The sequence below is a fragment of the Canis lupus genome, chromosome 27, assembly GCF_011100685.1.
Source record: "Canis lupus familiaris isolate Mischka breed German Shepherd chromosome 27, alternate assembly UU_Cfam_GSD_1.0, whole genome shotgun sequence".
Taxonomy (NCBI): domain Eukaryota; kingdom Metazoa; phylum Chordata; class Mammalia; order Carnivora; family Canidae; genus Canis; species Canis lupus.
Window position 1 is genome coordinate 35,081,066 of NC_049248.1, and position 19,444 is coordinate 35,100,509.

The 19,444-nt window shown below is 34.1% G+C and overlaps 1 protein-coding gene across 36 annotated transcripts in view; it reads left to right on the forward strand.

Annotated features, from left to right (window-relative positions):
* PPHLN1 (periphilin 1) overlaps positions 1 to 19,444 on the forward strand; it is a 147,312-nt gene that overhangs the window by 122,003 nt on the left and 5,865 nt on the right. For 24 of the 36 annotated variants that reach the window (XR_005380046.1, XR_005380047.1, XM_038577353.1 and 21 more), the window contains one exon: positions 6,450 to 6,566. The exons of 9 other annotated variants lie outside the window; for them this stretch is intronic. Coding sequence is in view for 23 of the 27 variants with exons in the window: in XM_038577353.1 (XP_038433281.1) it covers positions 6,450 to 6,566 (117 nt within the window). In the remaining 4 variants the exon portion in view is untranslated. Of the gene's footprint in view, positions 1 to 4,268; positions 4,383 to 6,449; positions 6,567 to 19,444 lie in introns of those variants that run through there. 3 more of the 36 variants (XR_005380050.1, XR_005380049.1, XM_038577347.1) reach the window with 3 other exon arrangements.

The following is a 19,444-nucleotide window of genomic DNA, read 5'->3' on the forward strand; positions in this document are numbered from 1 at the left end:
GATTGAGATGATTTCTCATAAATTTACTGCACATGACTAAAGTCTATGTTGAGAAGATTGTACAAAATACTACTGATGTAAAATATTGGATCTTTGTGACAACCCATGAAAGGGTAAGGGGAAGAGATTCTTTTTCTTTTTTCTTTTATTTTTTAAAGATTTTATTTACTTATTTGACACAGAGCATGAGAGAACATAGGCAGGGGAAACGGGAGAGAGAGAAGCAGGCTCCCTGCTGAGCAGAGAGCCCAACTTGGGGCTCAGTCCCAGGACCCTGTGATCATGACCTGAGTCAAAAGCAGATGCTTAACTGAGTCACCCAGGCCCTCCAAGATTATTTTTACTTTTCAGAATGGAATTTTACTATAATCTGTTTAGATATGGATTGTTTTAAAATTTATTCTTATTAAGATAATTTATGCTTCATGTATCTGACAATTTGGAATTTTCATTAGAGTTAGAAAATTATGTTATTTTAAATTTTGAGTGTCTTCTTTTTTTATGTACTCCAGTTGGATGTAGGTAGATTTTTTTTTTTTTTATCTTTCATTTCTCCTAAATTTTCTTCTTTTATATTTTTTTTCAAATCAAGAATTGTAGGTGTTTTGTTCAGGACTCTGAATCTTCACTTGTATATAGTTTACTGAGTTTTTAATGTCAGTTATGTTTTCCATTTCTAGAAGCTTAATTTAGTTTTCTTAAAAAGATTTTTAGAATTAGATCGTTTATTGCTCATGTTTTTATTCTTTCTTATTTCATTCTTATTTTATTTTCTGTAACCAATAATTTTAATACCTGAAGTCTGAGAGCTTTAATCCAGCTGCTGTTTCTGCTGACTCTTGCTCATGGTAGCATGTTCCCTTGTGTAATTTGTATTTTGGAGTTGTGAGTGTATATTTAGAACTTCAAATGCACATGAAAGTAGACCTGTCTTTATGAGTATTCAGAGGAAAGGGCATCTCATTGCCTTAAGAGGCTTGATCAAGGCAGAGAAGTTTCCCTTTTTCTTTTACTTATCGGTGATTTTTGTGTTTGTTTATTTGTTTGTTTTCTAGTTCATCCTGTCACAAAGATCCTAGCTTTATGCAAAGGCCTGAGATTCAACTCTATCTTCAGAGGGCCAAAGGTGGTGATGATGTCTCTTATTCCTGACAAGTCCTTGGTTCTTTAGGACAGCCATAGCCCATGATATTAGCTTAACACTCTGGTTTCTTGTTTCTTCTTCTTTTTTTGATTGCTGGCAATTACCCTTAGTTAACTCTTTTTTTTCTTAAGATTTTATTTATTTATTTGAGAGAGAGTGAGAGAGAATGTGAGGAAGGGAGAGAGAAAGAGCAGGAGCAGAGGAGGGGCAGAGAGAAAGAAGTGAACTTCTCATTGATAAGGGAGCCCCGGTGTGGGACTCAATCCCAGGACCCTAGGATCATGACCTGTGCTGAAGGCAGAACCCAGGTGCCCTATACTTAGTTACTTTAAGAGCTTAGCTGTGCTTTTAAAATAATGTATTTCTAAGTTTTTTGAAGAAGAGTTTTTTTTTTTTTTTTTGAAATGTGTTGTTTTTCCTGTCTTCATTTTACATGTTTAAAATGCTTGATTTGTTCCATCTCATACTAGAAATGGTAGAAATGTGACTGTTCTTTACTTAGTGCTTTCTGTTAGGCTTATTTGCCTTGAAACTGAGATTTTTAAAGAATGAGTTTCAGTTAGGAGAACCAAAGAGGCTTCATTTTGGAAGTGACATTTGCTTGGATCCTTAAAATTCAGGTAGGCTCTCATAGGTAGAGATAGGAGATAAAAGATTTCTAGACAGAAGCAAATGACATGAGCATAAGATGGAAAATAGGGAACTATAAGAAATAATAATTACAAGTAGTTTGAGTAAAACCGTGTCTTACATGGGTGTTTTTTAATGAGGGAGACTGAAGATTAAAAAGAAAACAGATGGAATAATTGATAAAGCAAGAGAGACTATCAGTAGCACAGATGAACTTAGCCTTGAAAATTAGAGAAAACGTTTCTGTGACTAGGGCAAAGGAGAATAAAGTGGCAGCCATTTTTAAGATTGAGAGGAGATAAGTTTAGGAAAGGCAATATTGCTAAGAGTGAGGGGAAATGGGATAGGGTGGAGAGAGTCCTATCAGCACTTGGAGTTCCTGAATCAGGCATGGAAAGGACTCAGAATACCCCATATGGTGTGTGTTGATATGGAAGTCAACAAGAGAGGTTAAGGAGTGGATCAAATAATTGCAATTTTGGACTTTTTCCAACAATTCACAGCATCCTTTGAGTAAGAGTGGAAAAGGCAAACCAGATTATTTATCCACAGTTGACCAAGTAAGAACACCTTAAATGTTGCTTTAAAAAAAAAAAAAGAACAACTCCCTAGTAAGATGGTAAAAGTGATGTTAATTGAAAAAAATTAATGACACAGGCTTAGTCTCTTTTAATCTTTAATTCAGCTTTAAATGCCAAGAAGTATGACCAGTTCTATGGCCCAGGTTTTTGAGCAGCTTACATATTGTGCAGGTCACAATTAAAGAGGCAAGTTATAAAAACATCTATAACTCAGAATAGCCATTGATCATGATGCATTTAAAAGGGGAGATAAAAAAGAAAAAAGTACTCTAGTTTTTAATGTTTTTGAGATTTTTTTTTTTAACTGAGGCAGGAAATGGCTAATATATTTTAGAATTTTCCAGCTAAAAGGAATGAACAATAGTATTTTTAAACAAAGGTGAGTTGCTGTGCTCCAGAATACTTTGAATCTCGATTTTCCTAGCCTAATGGAATGTTGCTGTCATTATTTCCTGACTTCTAAACCTGTTAAATATAATTGCTTCTCTGTTTGGAACACTCCAGCAGCTTCTCATTATATTTAGACTAAAAATCCAAAGCCTTTACCTTGGCTTTAGAGATCTGCTACTTTTGTCTACTACCTCTCCCTCCAAATTTCTTTCACATTATCTTTGTGTTTTACTGTGCTGCAGTCATACTGTCTTCTGGATAGATCATACTTTCCTGTCTTCTTAGTGGCTTTGTTTATGCTATTACTCCTGCCTGGAATGCCTTCACTAGCCTCTTCTCATTCTTTAAGGCCCTGCTTAAATTTTAGCCTTTCATTCAAACATTTCTTTATTCTCCTGACCAGTTAGTTCCTCCATCACAGAACCTACTTTATTTTATATAATACCACAATTATACAATTATACATGTTTATGTATTTTCATACATTTTATTTTATGTCTTTCCCACTAAGAAGAAAGCTTCCTAAAGATAAGGATGGGATATTTTTATATTTACCATTTGTGCAGGGCTTGTACATGCTAGGTCCTCAAATATTTGTTGACTTACTGAGCTCTCAAATGTTTGAGTGAATGGTTTCTAAGTATTAAGTACTTGATATTTGTTGTGTCACCTAATTCTCACAACAGCCCTGAGACCTAAATTACTGTTGTAATCTCCACATTACAAAGAAGGCAAATGGGCTGGGGCAGCCCCGGTGGCTCAGCGGTTTAGTGCTGCCTTCAGCCCAGGGCGGGCTCCTGGAAACCCGGGATCAAGTCCCACATCGGGCTCCCTACATGGAGCCTGTTTCTCCCTCTGCCTGTCTCTCTCTCTCTCTCTCTCATGAATAAATAAATAAAATCTTAAAAAAAAAAAAAAAGCAAATAAGGCTTACAGAATTATGTAATGTGCCCAGGGTCACTTAGCAACCCAAATCTGGAGGATCCATGAATATAAAATCCATGATCTCTATCACTACCATATTCTTCTCCCACCCCATTAAGAATTTAAATCCTCCCATATATTATAGATTTTTAAAATATTTATTTGAGAGGAAGAGAGTGAGTGAGACCATAGGGAGAGAGAAGCAGACTCCCTGCTGAGCAGAGACACGCCCCCCCCCCCCATCATGACATGGGGCTTGATCCCAGGACCCTGAGATCATGACCTGAGATGAAGGCAGACACTTAAGTGACTGAGCCACTCAGGTGTCCCCTGTACATTATATTTTTAAAAAGTGAGACAAAATAAAACTAGACATCTAAAATGCTTATGAACCTACCTTCCTATAGTAGTTGCATAGCCTATGGGGATTTTTAAAGGAGTTGAAGGCTGATTTTTTTATGTGTGGTTTTGAAGATTAAATTGTATTTGAATTATATCTATGTTCAGCATATGAAATTACTTCTTTTGTAGAAAGAAAATGATAAGAAATTATACCTATGGTAATTTTTTTACATTTTCTCCTTTATGTTTTGGCATAGCTATGGATATGAATGGCTCATTCCTCATGGTGATAATAAGTTGATACTAACTGTGCAAAGGATTTGAGTTTGAAGTTTTTACTGTGTAATTATCCACATATGATGACTTGAAGGGTAAGAAAACATAGTTTAATCTGATTTCCATATGGATAGTTGAGAGTGTTCAGTATGTGAGAAGGGCATATCTTTTTTTTTTTTTTTGAATAGAAATATGGGATGTTATAGTCAGAATTTGACTTTTAAAGTTGTATTTTGGTTCTAATTTAATGCAGCTTCTTTTGTCTCTAAACCTGAAATAACTTAAGTGCCATTAAAAAAAAATACAGAATGCAGCTGCTGCACAGTTGAGCTATATGGGATAAATACTGGCTTGAATCACTGGAGATGATTCAGTGTTTGAGGAAAAATTTTAGAGCTTTCCTGTCACACCTACACAAGGGAGACTTGCAGAACTGGAAATTTTTCTTTTGTTTTACATATAATATAATATGCTTACATTTTAATTACTGTTTTATTTTAGTAATAGGCAATCTCTTGGACTTCTTATATAGTGTCACCCTGAATAGTACCATTTCTGGACAGGTTGTGTTTTAGGTTTTGGGTTTGTTTTATGTATGTGCTTGTATGTGTATTTGTTAGGTTTTGTTTTTTGTAAAGGACAATACATACATGTTTCTAGACATTTTGAAACTTGTCTCCATACAATAGTCTTTTTAAAAAATTTCTTTTCTCCTTTGGTGTTTCATTTTGATAGTAAAAACTATATGAGTGTACAGTGAACCTGTATTTCTATTTGAATTTTATTTTTTTCCTACAATATGATTATCAGATAGGAGGAAATTTTTAGACCAAATCTTAGATGATTTGGTTAGATTGGTTCTCACAAAATAATAGAATGTTGTCAATCCATGCAACAGGAATTAGGTATTGTAACCAAAATATGTATGATCTGTGTATTGGATTAGGAATCAGTTTGCACAAACTACAGAAAAAAACATTTTGTGAAACAGACTATCAGCAAGATTCTTTGTATAATTTTATACAGAGGAGTCTTATTTGTCAAAACAATCCTGAGCCAAGACCTTTACATTTTAAATATTTTAAAAGTTGAGATGACTCTTTGTATATTTAGAAGTAATAAAATTATACTTTTCAAGGTACTCTTTTAAGCTTTTTACTATTCTAAATTGACTTTATTATGAAAACTTTCTTTCCTACTTTATTTCAGAATATTTGTTATGTTTTACCTTCCTTGTAATGCTAACTCATTTAAAACTTTAAGATCTTTACTTCATCAAGGAACAATATTTATTGACAGCCCTTGTGAACAGATACATTTACTAATCTCAAACAATTCGTATAATATCAGTTGGAGGGATGGCCAAAATAATTAAAATTTGAGCCAAGGCAAGAATATAGAATTTTAAGCTTTTAAAAATCAGAGATAATTAGAGAACAATTTTGTTTCCAGCCTTATACTCCATGGGAGACCATAACAAAGGAAGCAAAATTAATTGTATTTGCCTTCAATATAATGGAAGAGGTAGAGAGAAACATACATTTCATAAATATTTAAGGAAATCTGGAAAAACTTTGTGGAAGATGTCTTAAACAAAATTTTGAAGAAATTAAGTTAGAAAATAACCAAGGGAATACAGATATGAGAGCAGGTGAAATGTTATGGGTGGATGGTGTTTTGGTGAGTGACAAGATTGGCTAAGATTTTACTGAAGAATTGTATTGGGTCAGATCTTGGGATAAGCAGCAGTAATTCTGAGAAGGGTTTTTCCATCTGTAGGATGATGGTGTCTGTGAGTAGGTACATATAGAACAAGAAGACTAGAAGCAAAAACAATTAGAATTTTTGCAGTGTTAGAACAGTATTGTATTGGCTAGGCCCATGCTAATATTGTGACCATAGAAATAGCAAAACCAAGAAATAAGGAGGTGCACAAGAGTCAGATTTCAGCACTATGGTACCTCTGACAGCATGTTAAACAGTCCCTTTTAAAAGTAGAATAATTTAACAGTTAATTTTTATAAATGATTTAGTGTTTGCTCAGGAAATAAATAATAACCATAAATATTAATTTCTGGACTTTTTAAATACTATAAGATGAAGCTTAGTGAACTCTCACAGAGTGAAGCCACATTTTATATTTATGCTTTTTATTGACACAGGACACTGAAAATATCTGTGAAGAGAGAAATGGTTCAGTGCACGTTTCCAGGATGTGTTTATACGAAAAATTTCTGTCTATGTTGTATCTACATGTGCACATGGTAATCTTGCATGAAGTAAGGTTAAAGGGGATACCACAATCTGCTGGGTTTTTTGGCTCTTATAGTAAGGTAGTCAGCCTTTTGACCCTTATTTTATCTGAACCAATTTAATGTTCAGTGCTGCTAATCCAAACAAAGATTTCATTTCTGGTTTTCCTTGTTATTCTTACCTAAAATATACCAATCATTCTAGTCTTAGCCATTTTGCCAGCTCAAAAAAAAAAAAAAAATCCATTTCAAGGCATAGAATTCTAAAATAATAACTCATTTTTAAAAATAATTTTAATAAATATAGTACATATTAAAATACATATGGTAAGGTTTATTTAGACCTTCAGGATTCCAATAGAATTTCATAGTTACAGTACTATCTTTTTTTATCCCCAGAATTTCAAAAATAGAGTATTCAGCTGTATTCAGTAATGCCAGGTTACCCAAAATTATCTGTAAACATTACCAAAAAATTTCATTTGAATAGATTCCTGCCTCAAATTGTTGGCTGTAGCTAAATTCTATCTTGGAAAGGCTTACTGAAGACCAGATTTATATTTCCATTGATCATAATTTAATAGCACCATACTTCGTGATTAACACCCGGTGCTTTCTTGAGCATAGAATGCAGTAGCAGTGTAACTGTTGATGTAACAATAACAACATCATGGCCTAGCATGGTCTGCATTGCATTTATTGTCATAGATATGACTCTAATTCCTAGAAGGAAGTTCAGTATTATTTGAAAAGTCAGTAGTAGGTCTTTTGTAATGTCAAGTGGACAGATCAAGATGAATTGTAAATCCTATACCAATTATACTCTATAAATTTTAGTATTAAAAGTATAGAATAGAAAATATCTGCAGATAGACCTTGAAAATATGTATTTTCTTTCATATGTAATGGGATTTATGAACTTTTCCCACTGTATATAATGCATTCAGAGATAAAAGTGAAATAATGAATTATCTTTAATATTAATTAATTTAACCTACTTGTAATATACCTGATACTGCAGTTCCTATTTTTGAAAATGAAAGCTGTACTATTTGTGTTAGTTATGAATAATTCCTTTCTTCCTTTCTGGAAAGAAAAAACACTTTAGGAGCATTTATAGTGGTTATTATACGTTATGTAATTGAAAAGCCTTTTTTAGGAGAAATGTGATTAAGTAGACCAATAATATTCTAATAATATTCTGTTTCTTACACTTGCAAATGATGAGCTGGAAGCAAATACTTTTTTTTTTTTTCAGTAGCAGTAACAATAGCTGTATTTTTAGTGGAAACTCCAAGGATTTGTAGTTACTTAGTTCTTAAATGAAAAAGTATAGCCTAATTTAGCTACGTTGGATAAAGCCTTATGAAGTGCATTTGATAGATTTCCAATTACATTGAAAAGAAAATAGATTTCTTCCATCACCTTGACATTCCTACCAGTATTAAGCACTGTTGACAAGCTGATATACTGCAGTGCGGATGTCATTGTGCAGGTCTTGGCTGCTCCCAGATTGCCACCCCGGCCCAGAAGGCCAGGTAACATCTCTTCCATATAGCAGGCTATTATGCTAGGTATCTGGAGAAAATTCCTTTTGATTATAAATTACAAAATCCACCGAAACTATCTTTAGCAAGTATAGGGAAAGTATTGAAAATTTACCAGAATTTTTCATAGGGCAAAGGCAGAAACCAGGTATAGAGTCTGGAATTGAAAGGCCATTGGGCAGTTTCTCTTCCTTTCTAATTTCCTTTCTTTTTCCAGCATGCTTCCCTCTCTACTTCTACCAACATCCACTCTTGCTGTATTCCTTGCCATTGTCAACATCATAAACCTAATTCATAATCTAGTAAGTCCTGTGATCCCTCTTCATCTCTGACATCCCTTAAATTCTATCTTCTATAAGTGCATTTTTTTCATTTGGCATATAATATAAATATAGCTGTCAGGGGCCTCTCAGGATGGGAGTGAGGATTGGAAGGAAGGGACAGCTAAGCAGAAACTACAGAAGCTGCCTGTCTGTGGAGTTACAAGTAATCTTGCCCTTTGTGTTTCCTACCACTTCACTTGCAGCTCTTGGTTTGGTGACCTCTTAACAACCCCCACTCCAATCACTTTCAATGACAAACTTTTAAAGATCCTCCTAAAACTATTACATTAGCAAGGACTTCTTTATCTTGAGCTGAAAATTTGTAATACTATGATACTGTAACAAAAATGAAAGTTTTTCCAACCTGTAGTATGTGTTAATGTCACAGAAAATAGAGGAAAGGAAAAGAGCACAACAGCACATGTGTGCTGAGACACATGGAGAAATTTCATAGCAGTAAAAGTGATTTCCCCTAAAATCAGCTTTTCAGTATAGAATTTTAATGATGAAAGAAATGGAATGATAGAGCCAGTAGACTCGGTTCACTGAATCACTTGGGGAGAAAGAAAAACAAAACAAAGCTAAGAAGAACTAGCCTTCCCTGCAGAATACATCGGACATGTCCCATCTCAACCATAAACTGCTCTTTCACCAACCATAGCTTAAGTATCTTACAGAACAGTAGTGCTTTCCTCAGCCTGAGGAAGAAAGCCATCTTACCTGTTTATTTCTTGTAAATTTATCTTGTGGCATCCCTGAAACCGTATGGGAAAATAGCCCAAGTTTCAGATTTTATTTTATTATTATTATTTTAATTTTATTTACTTATGATAGTCATACAGAGAGAGAGAGAGAGGCAGAGACATAGGCAGAGGGAGAAGCAGGCTCCATGCACCGGGAGCCCGATGTGGGATTTGATCCCGGGTCTCAAGGATCGCGCCCTGGGCCAAAAGCAGGCGCCAAACCGCTGCGCCACCCAGGGATCCCTCAAGTTTCAGATTTTAGTAAGGAAACGATGAAGTATAGACATGAGGCACACACACACACAAATGAGATCTCATTGTCTCATAGTAGTGACCTACCTTCCAGGTTCCTCCAAGCCACTTTCTTTACACCATTCTTCAAAAACCAAGCAGATTAGTTTATCTTTGGTTTTATTTCAATTTTGGATTTAAATAATTCTGTTTGATTATAGCAGTAGTATGGTAAAGGGTAAATTAGAAACCTATACTGTGAATACCGTACTTTTTACAGCTAATCCCTTTAATCTCTCTGCTTCAGTATTTTTTTTAAAAAGGGGATAGTTATTCCAGAGTACCTATGAGGATTCCGGGTACATAAAATAAGTAAAAAAGCTGTATGAAAATGTTGCCAGTGACTTAATGTTTCTGATATGTCAATAATTTCTAAATGCTCTCATGTTTAAACAGAAAACTTTAGAATTGTAACCCATAACCATTTCTAGTCATAGAGACCTTTGCCTAGGATTCCTTCCCATTCTAGAATTTTTCCTACATAGTGAGCCCTCCCTGAGGACTTGGTAACTGTTAATACTTTTAGGTTCTTTCTTTCTTTCTTTCTTTTTTTTTAAGATTTATTTATTTATTTGAGAGGAGGGAGGAGGGTATGCGTGTGCAGGGAGGAGAGGGAGAGAGAGTCCCAAGCAGACTCTGCGCAGAGCCAGACGCAGGAGATTTCATGACCCTGAGGTCATGACCTGATTTGAAACCAAGAGTCAGATGCAGATGCTTTACTGACTACACCACCTGCACCCCAGTACTTTTAGGTTCTGAGCCATTTTCCCCATATCTTCACAAGGTTAAAGCAACCTTAATATTGGATCCCCTCCAGTCTCCTCTGCCAGAGATAAACTGGGAGGAAGTAAAGGGGGTTTTGGAAGTAGCTTAGCTTAGTTGCTCCTACTGACCGATTTCTCCCATCAGAGTACAGCTGGACGGATGGAGGGTGCTCCTCTTAGATCTCCTCTTAGAGCAAACTGATGTAAGATTTTTCACTTAGGGAACACATTGTTACTAATCAAATCTAAAACTACTTTTTTTATTGTCATGACATTGTACTTTTCTGATTATTTTTTTTTAAATTTTCTGATTATTAATGTTAAATCGTTTGTGGACTGGACTGCCTCTTAAGCAATTAAAAATCATCTATTTCTAAAAGGATTTATTTGGAAGTAATCTTAATTAAAAAACTTTTCATTAAAAATTAAATAACTATTAAGTTATTTATAATAAAAATTTAAGAACTTAAAATAACTTAAAATAAGTTTTCTTTGGATAACTAAAACTTAGATTTGTTTTTTAGTTGTATGGTCATTAGTGTACATTGTATTAATTTCACCCACTATGATAATTTTTATAACAAATAACTATATGTAAAAAAATTAGTTTAATATGTACATAAGAAAGTTCACCTTTTAAAAATTGTGTTAATTTTTTAAGATTTTTAAACAAATTTTATCCATTCATGAGAGACACAGAGAGAGAGGCAGAGAAACAGACAGAGAGAGAAGCAGGCTCCCCACAGGGAGCCCAATGTGGGACTCAATTCCAGGACTCCAGGATCACGCTGTGGGCTGAAGGCAGGCACTCAACCGCTGAGCCACCAGGCGTCCCTGTTGTGTTTTTTTAATTATTCAAGGGAAATGCATTCATAGTGACAAATATCTTTCAAAGAATTGATTTGCCATTTTAACCTATAATCTATTTCATTGCAGTGAGTATTTTAGACATTCGCTTGGGAAAATGTCTAAATTAAGCTGTCCCCTCTTTGTCTTTATTAAAAATGAATTTGTATTGCCCTCAGACATGAAAATATTAAAAGCTACATGAAAGATTTTATTTTTTGAAATATTTATTATTAACCATTTTCTCGGCAAATAGAATTTTTAGAATAGATTTTTAAACCTATTTTATAATGTATTTAGCTGCCTTGTATCTTCATTATGACAATTTTTCTTTAGATTTAGCCTTTTTGTATTTGTTGAATGCTAGCAGTTGTTTTCTCAAGCCAATAAGTGACATTTAACACAAAATTACTTTTCCTGGCCTCTTGAATCAGATTTGAAGGGGATATTGGATAATGAACACATTAGTTTTCTTCTAATCCAGTCTTCAGTAGTTTATTGTCTGTCTGATTATTTTAAGTCCAAGGATAAGGTAAACCTTAAGTCCAACCTATTCACTTCTAGCTTCACATTTATTCAGGTGTGTCTATCAGCCATCTTTTCTAAAACTTCCCTATATTCCAAGATTATTATTTTTTAAAGCATACTATGTTGTTTTATTTCCAAGCTTCCAGGTTTCCTGGAACACCAACACTGTTTCAGTGCTTTTAATCCTCCTCCTCTCTGCTCATTATGATCTTTCCTTTGGGATTATTGTAATACTTTGTATTTCTCTATAGCATTTATTGCATTTTGCTTTATGGTTTTCATAATGTATTACTCATTTTATTAGAATCTAATTTATTTGAGCAAGGTGTGCTATATTATAGACCAAATCTAGGGCCTGCACATAGTAGGGGAGTTCTTTTGGCTGGCAGGCACAGATATTCAAATTCATTCAAACTCATATCTGCATTTACAGATTCATTAATATCTGTAATTCTCCACTCACATTGAGAAGATGAAAAGCTCATCATCCAGGTCCAAGCAAAACAGATCCTTCATTTATAAGCTGAGATGATCAGAGCCATATACCTATCATTGAGCCTATTTTGCTTTAGATCTTTTTCCCCTCTTAACATTTTGTTATGAAAAGTTTTAAATATTAGGAATTAAATACTACACACCCATACACTCATCACCTCCATTCTATAATTAATATTTTATTTTCTTTGTCACCTATCCATTCCTGTATTCATCCAGTAATTCGTCTTATTTTTTGATGGTGACAAGTATGTTGGAAATCTTAGTATAGTTCATTCCTAAATATTTCAGCATACATGTCTTTTTTTTTTTTTTTTAGCATACATGTCTTTAAGTAGAGTTCAATATTTGTGGGTTTTTTTCTCTTTTTAAAGGAGTAAGATATTATACATATATCAAGTCTCTCAGATCCCTGCTGGCTCCTTTCCTTCTTAGAGTTGTCATTCTTGTGTATGTTTTATTGATTTTAGAATATATGTGTATATTCCTAAACTAAGTAGACTATTGTTAAAACATACATATATGGCCTCATGGTTTACGTAGTTCCTTTGCAACTTTTTTCACTCATTATTAATTTGAGGTTTGTCTAGTTCCTGTAGTTAATGTCTGTGAGATCTGTTGTTGGCATTAGTGAAAGATTGTGTAGACTCTGGAATTCATTTATTTTTTTTAAATTTAGTGTATTATGATTAAAAGAATAAGCTGGAAGTGGTTAAAAAACTAAGTATTAACTTTGGATCCTGTAAATTTATAAATTGATCTGTATTTATGGATGAGAATTTTATAAACTTTGCTAAGAGTTTGTAGCATTATTCCACTTCATCATTAATCTTGGAGTTACTTTTATGCAGCTGTAATAATTGTACCTACATATGAATGTAGGCGGTTGAAATCTAATCCATGTGTTCATAATGTATTTCTTAGCAACTACCAGTGTTCTTTTCAGTTGCTGTGCTTTTAAGAGCCAGTGGGGCTGCAACTTTGAGGAGGAAGTCTCATTGATATCTTTTTCTATTAATATAGCACAAGCAGCAACATAGATTACAATAGTTTTGACACGTTCTGCATTACTATAGACCCAAATTAAAGGGTTTAAGTTTATCTCCAGTATTTAACATCAGTATGCTGTTACTTTTTTCCTGACCTCATCAACACATTAGACATTATGAATGTTTCCTCATATATTAAGCCTCAATTGGAGTTTCTTTTTTTAACTTACATCTTTATACACATTTCATCAAAACATTGTAGAACATTTTACAGATACTAATTATTATATTTCACAATGCTCCTTTAAAAGTGGTAAGCTTTTATGTATACTTTAATGGTAGAATAATTGCAAATATATATTACTTAATTTACCAGGTCAACACTTACACTACATCTTTACCTTTTTTCGGACTTCTCTGTCCTCTGTATTAACACTGTTTAGTAGAGTTTTCTGTGTGGATGGAAATTTTTTATATTTGTACTGTCTAGGATGATAGCCATACTTGCAATTGAAATAGGGCTAGGAACTGAGAACCAAATTGTTCATTTTTTATTTTTATTTTTTGTGTACTTTTTATCTTATTGAATTTATTTATTTTTTTCTTCATTATTATTTTATTATTTTTGTTAATTTATTTTTTATTGGTGTTCAATTTACCAACATACAGAATAACCCCCAGTGCCCGTCACCCATTCACTCCCACCCCCCGCCCTCCTCCCCTTCTACCACCCCTAGTTCGTTTCCCAGAGTTAGCAGTCTTTACATTCTGTCTCCCTTTCTGATATTTCCCACACATTTCTTCTCTCTTCCCTTATATTCCCTTTCACTATTATTTATATTCCCCAAATGAATGAGAATATATAATGTTTGTCCTTCTCCGACTGACTTACTTCACTCAGCATAATACCCTCCAGTTCCATCCACGTTGAAGCAAATGGTGGGTATTTGTCATTTCTAATAGCTGAGTAATATTCCATTGTATACATAAACCACATCTTCTTTATCCATTCATCTTTCGATGGACACCGAGGCTCCTTCCACAGTTTGGCTTTTGTGGCCATTGCTGCTATAAATATCGGGGTGCAGGTGTCCCAGCGTTTCATTGCATCTGTATCTTTGGGGTAATTAAAATTTAAATAGTCAGATATGGTTAGTGGCTCCTGCTTTGGACAGCACAGCATCTATAATCTCCACCATGCCAAGAAACTTCTCTTGCAGCTAACCAGCCAGACCTCTAGTTTCCCAGTATAATCAGTAGGTTTTGTTTGTCAGCTTCTTTGATTTTTCTCTGATATTTAATTGACTATATTCTTCTTTTACAAATGTTCTTCTTGGCATCTGTGCCTTCACGCTTTCCTTGTTTTTAGTCTTCCTATTGTCTCTTCTTTGGCTGATACTGGTGGTTTTAGGTATCTACTCTGGCTGTCTTTTGTTCTCAGAGCCGACTTTAGCCATCTATACAACATTTACTGAGTATCTACTTTCTGTCAGACAGTGGGGTTAGGAAGAACTTATTCCTCATTGCCAGGAACTCCCATAGTTTCAGCTGGCATCAGTGCTAAATATGTTAAGATCTCACTTTACTCCCCTCTTTGTACTTCCTTCCCAGTCTTTCTCCCTCCCTCCTTCCTTCCTTTCCTGCTCTGTTTTTTTTCTTCCAAAGTGCAGACTTAGTAATCCACTTCCTGTTGACAGGTGCCTCAATTACATACTAGATATTGAAATTATCTCCCATTCCCTCCCTTTTGAAATAAATAAAAATTAAAATACCTCCCACCCATCATTCTTCACATTATTACGTCTATATTGCTTCTTTTATTTTTTTAAATATTTTACTTATTTGAGATCAGAGAAAGAGAGCACCAACAGAGAAGAGAGGCAGAGGGAGAGGGAAAAGTAGGCTCCCTGCTTAGCATCACCTTCATTTTGGGTCATGATACTGGGAGTGGTAAAAGGGGACATCCTTGTCTTGTTCCTTATCTTAGGAAGAAAACATTTACTGTTTCACCATGTAATGTTAGCTTTAGGGTTTTTGTAGATATTGTTCATTAAGTTGAAGAAGTTCCCCTTTATTCTTAGTTTGCAGACAGTTTTTGTCATGAATCAATTTGTCGTGGATTTTGTTAAAATGCTTTTTATACGTCTATTATTAAGATCCTGTGATTTTTTTTTTCTTTTCTAGCTTATTGATGTGATGGATTGCATTTATTGATTTTCAGATGTTGAACACGGCTTGCATTCCTGGAATAAATCCCACTTGGTTGTGGTGCATAGTTCTTTCTGTATGTTCTTGGATTTGCTAATATTGGTGTTGAAGGTTTTTATTTTTTTTTTCCATCTATGTTCATGAAAGAGATTGGTCTGTAATTTTCCTTTGTTGTAATATCATTGGTTTTGATAAGAGGATTTTGCTGGCCTCAAATTGTAGAGAATTGGCATCATTTCTTCCCTTAGTGTTGAGTAGAACTCACTATTCAAACCATCTGGGCCTAGTGCTTTCTGTTATGGAAGGTTATTAATTGTTGATTTGTATTTTTCCCTAGATGTAGGCCTATTCGAATTATCTATTTCTCCTTGTTTGGGTTTTGGTAGACTGTCTTTCGAGAAATTGGTCCATTTCATCTAAGTTATCAAATTAATGGGGATATTCATGATAACCTTTCTAATGTCCATGAGATGACTAGTAGTGGCCCCAGTTTCAACTTTGATATTAATAACTTTTTTCTCCTCTCTTTTTTTCTTGATTACCCTGGCTAGAGATTTATCAATTTGGTGTTTTCAAAGAATCAGCTTTTGGCTTCATTCATTTTCCATTTTACTATTTTCACTTTCACTAATTTCTGCCAGAGCAGAAATCAGAATTTTTATTTTTTCTCTCTTTGGATTTAATTGCTCATCTTTTTCTAGTTTCCAAGCTTAGATTATTAATTTTATTGGTTTCATATTTTCTAACATGTATTTAATGCTATAAATTTCTAAGTACTGCTTTTGCTACATCACAAAATTTGATAAATTTTGATAAATGTTTTCATTTAGATCAAAATATAATTTCTCTTGAGACTTCTTTGATCCATGTGATTTTATGAAGTAGGTTGTTTAATCTCCAGTTCTAGGATTTTCTAGCCATTTTCTGTTGATTTCTAATTTAATTTTATTGTGATCTGAAAGCATACTTTGTATGATTTCCGTTCTCTTAAATTGGTTAAGGTGTGTTTTATGGTCCAGGATGTGATCTGTCCTGGTGAATGTATCATGTAAGCTTGAGAAGAATGTGTAAAGTACTAACTGGGTTTTACCAGGACCAAATCAAAGTATCTGTAGGGCTACATTTCTCTGGAGTCTCCAGGGGAGAATGTTTCCTTGCCTTTACAGTGTCTAGAGCTGCCTGCATTCTTTGGCTGGTAGCTCCTTCCTAAAAGTGCATCACTCAGTCTCTGTTTATGTGGTAGCATTTTCTCTGTTTCTACTTCTCCTTCTTTCCTTTTTAAAGGCCTCTAGTGATTACATTTTGCCCCTCTGGATAATCCAGGATAGGATAAATCTCCCTATCCAAAATGTGTAACATAATCATAGCTGCAAAATTCCTTATACCATGTCAGAGAACACATTTTTAGGTTCCAGGGACTAGGTATGGACATCTTGGGGGCAGGGATGTGAAGGGCATTATTCTAATTACCAGGGTAATAGAGCCAGGATTTAAACTCGGTAAGCCTGCTCTTGTAACCATTTCTCTGCTCTTTCTGGCTTCCCTACTACCATCTACATCTAAGTGTCTTCTTTCTAATGTCTTTTAATTGTCTTTGTTTACCTCTCCAACTAGGATGTGACCCTCCTGAAACAGAACATAGAGCATTTGAGCAAAATAAGTTCAGATAAAGGAAATTATATGAAATGATGAGGTACCAATAATAGAGAAGATAACTCATTTGAATCTCCAGACTTTTAAGGCTATATGCACGTCTGACTTTTACAGTTAACCTCCAGTTACCTCCTAATATTAATACAAATTATGAATTAAATCTTAAGTATATGCATATATATTTAAATTTACATATTCTGCTCTGGCTGCTGTATTAGATAGTACAGCTCTGTAATCTCTACCATTCCACCAGTGGTAGAATTCAGCTCTTAGAGAACTTTAATGCAAATGCTGAAGATTAGGTTTATCTGAAATGAAAATTCTCCTAACAACTTACATTGCCTTAATTTTTGGTTTCTCGTTTTGTGGACACAGAGGTAAGGACTAACTAAATGTTACACATTTTCGAGGAGTTTTATGTCATGAGCAATTTTAAATAGAACAAACTTGCTAGACACTCTTCTTCCAGTCACTGAAGAGCATAATTAATAGTAAGAAGCCTTGACAGTTTTAGTATATTCCTTTATTCCTAGAAATACTTGGTGAGAATTTAACTATTATCACAGGTTACTCTGATAAGTACTGTGTGAAACCTCATTTGGGTAGTGTTTTCATTATCTTGGCAAATTTAACTATATTTCTATGCAGTTTGTGTAAACCCCACCCATACTTTAACCCGATTCCCATTTTGATGAGATTCAATCAGGGGAAAAAGCAACAACAAAAAAATCTTCCTGTGTGGCCTGTAGATATCAGATCTGAAGATTATTAATGCATTTCCAGCCAGGGACCATAAGCAAACAAGCTCTCCTACAGATAACTACACCCTTCCTGTTTGGGATTGAGTTTACTGTGGAACAGATTTCGGAAATAGGTTTCTGACAGTTGTGTTTTTTATTTATAAAATGTTGGAGGGTGAGGTTCTTCCTTTAACAATAAGCTAATTATTTCCTGTCTAATGCCCAACCACTACATTTTAAATAGTCTTTTAGAAAATTTACCCCTAAAAAAAAAAAAAAAAAAAAAAAAAAAAAAGAAAGAAAATTTACCCCTTCATGGAGAATTACGTTGCTTTGGGTAGTTCTGGTTGTTCTTGTCTGCTAACATACGAAATTTGCCTGTTACAATGAATAATTCAAAAAGAACTTACAATTAAAAAATAAAACACAGTCTTTAAATGCGTGTATTATCTTGTCTCCAGAGTGATAGTACTATTTACAGCTTAAATAAATGTATGAACACATTTTAATATGCTTTTACCTTTGATATGCAAATCTGTAGCACATTTATGTTCGGTAAATATGCTAAACGAAGAGTTACAGTTTAGGTAAAACAGATTTACATTAAAGAATTTGCAGGTTAATTCAGAGTGTAACATTATCCTCATCTTCTACATCTGTTAAAAAAGAAGCCTATAAAATTTAGGCCACCCACAAAGTGGTCTGCTGAGGCCTGTGGTTGGTGTTAGAATGCTGTTATTATGTGGGCTGACTGGTTTGGTAAGGAATTTACCTCCACTAGGACTGAAACATCATGGTTCTGACTTTCCCCCTTGGGGACTGCATTGGCTTGACTTGGGTACTATGTTTTTTAAACCAGTCAATGTGCTCTGGTGCCCTGACATCATGTAATATGTGAATGGTGTACTGTTTTCTAAGTTGGTTTGTTAGAATAGTAATATCAATTCTGGGTCATGGAAGAAAGCTTAGGATAAACTGGAATAAATGGTTGATTTAGAAAACAGTTGAGAATTAAGGTTAATGGTTATGAGTAAATCTCCTCACACACCAATGTGTGGGGGCATGGGTGAGATGGAGAAAGTAGCTAAGGCTTTACATATTTCAATTTCTGGGTTCATTGAAGAATTTACTCTGTTAATTTCCTTGGGGCTTGTGCAATGATTTTAAGAGCAAGGAAATGAATTTAGTACAACTTACCAACCTAGTATTGCAAGTCAAAATTAACTGTTCTTCTTGAAATAGCTATTGTTAAGGGATAAAAAAATATTGTCGATATTTAAAAAATAACAGTGGCAACTACAACAACTAGTAGCGATCATTAGAGGAATACAAACTCATAAGCCAAGCCGTATCTCAGGTCACTCCTTTCTAAAGTTTTCCCAAATGAATAAATCCTTTTTCAGATAATAAACATGTTATATTGTTTTTGTTAAATTTAGAAAATTTTAAATTCATTTAACAGTTCTTTTAAATCAGATAATTTCTATTTCACTTCTCATGGATACTTAACTAATTTTTCTTTAAATACATGAACTACAGAGTATGAAAAATAGCATAGACATCTAAATTACATTTTGTGACTACAAATTACGGAAATGGTATTTAGTGGGGAGAAAACCTAGCAGTTTTTGGATAGGGAATAATATCCGATTGCCTCTGATAAAGATTATATATACATATTGTATACATATTGAAGCAAAATTGTAAAATATGCACATTGAGGTAGAAAATATATACATGTATTCATATATTCATGTGTATATGTATATATGTGTGTG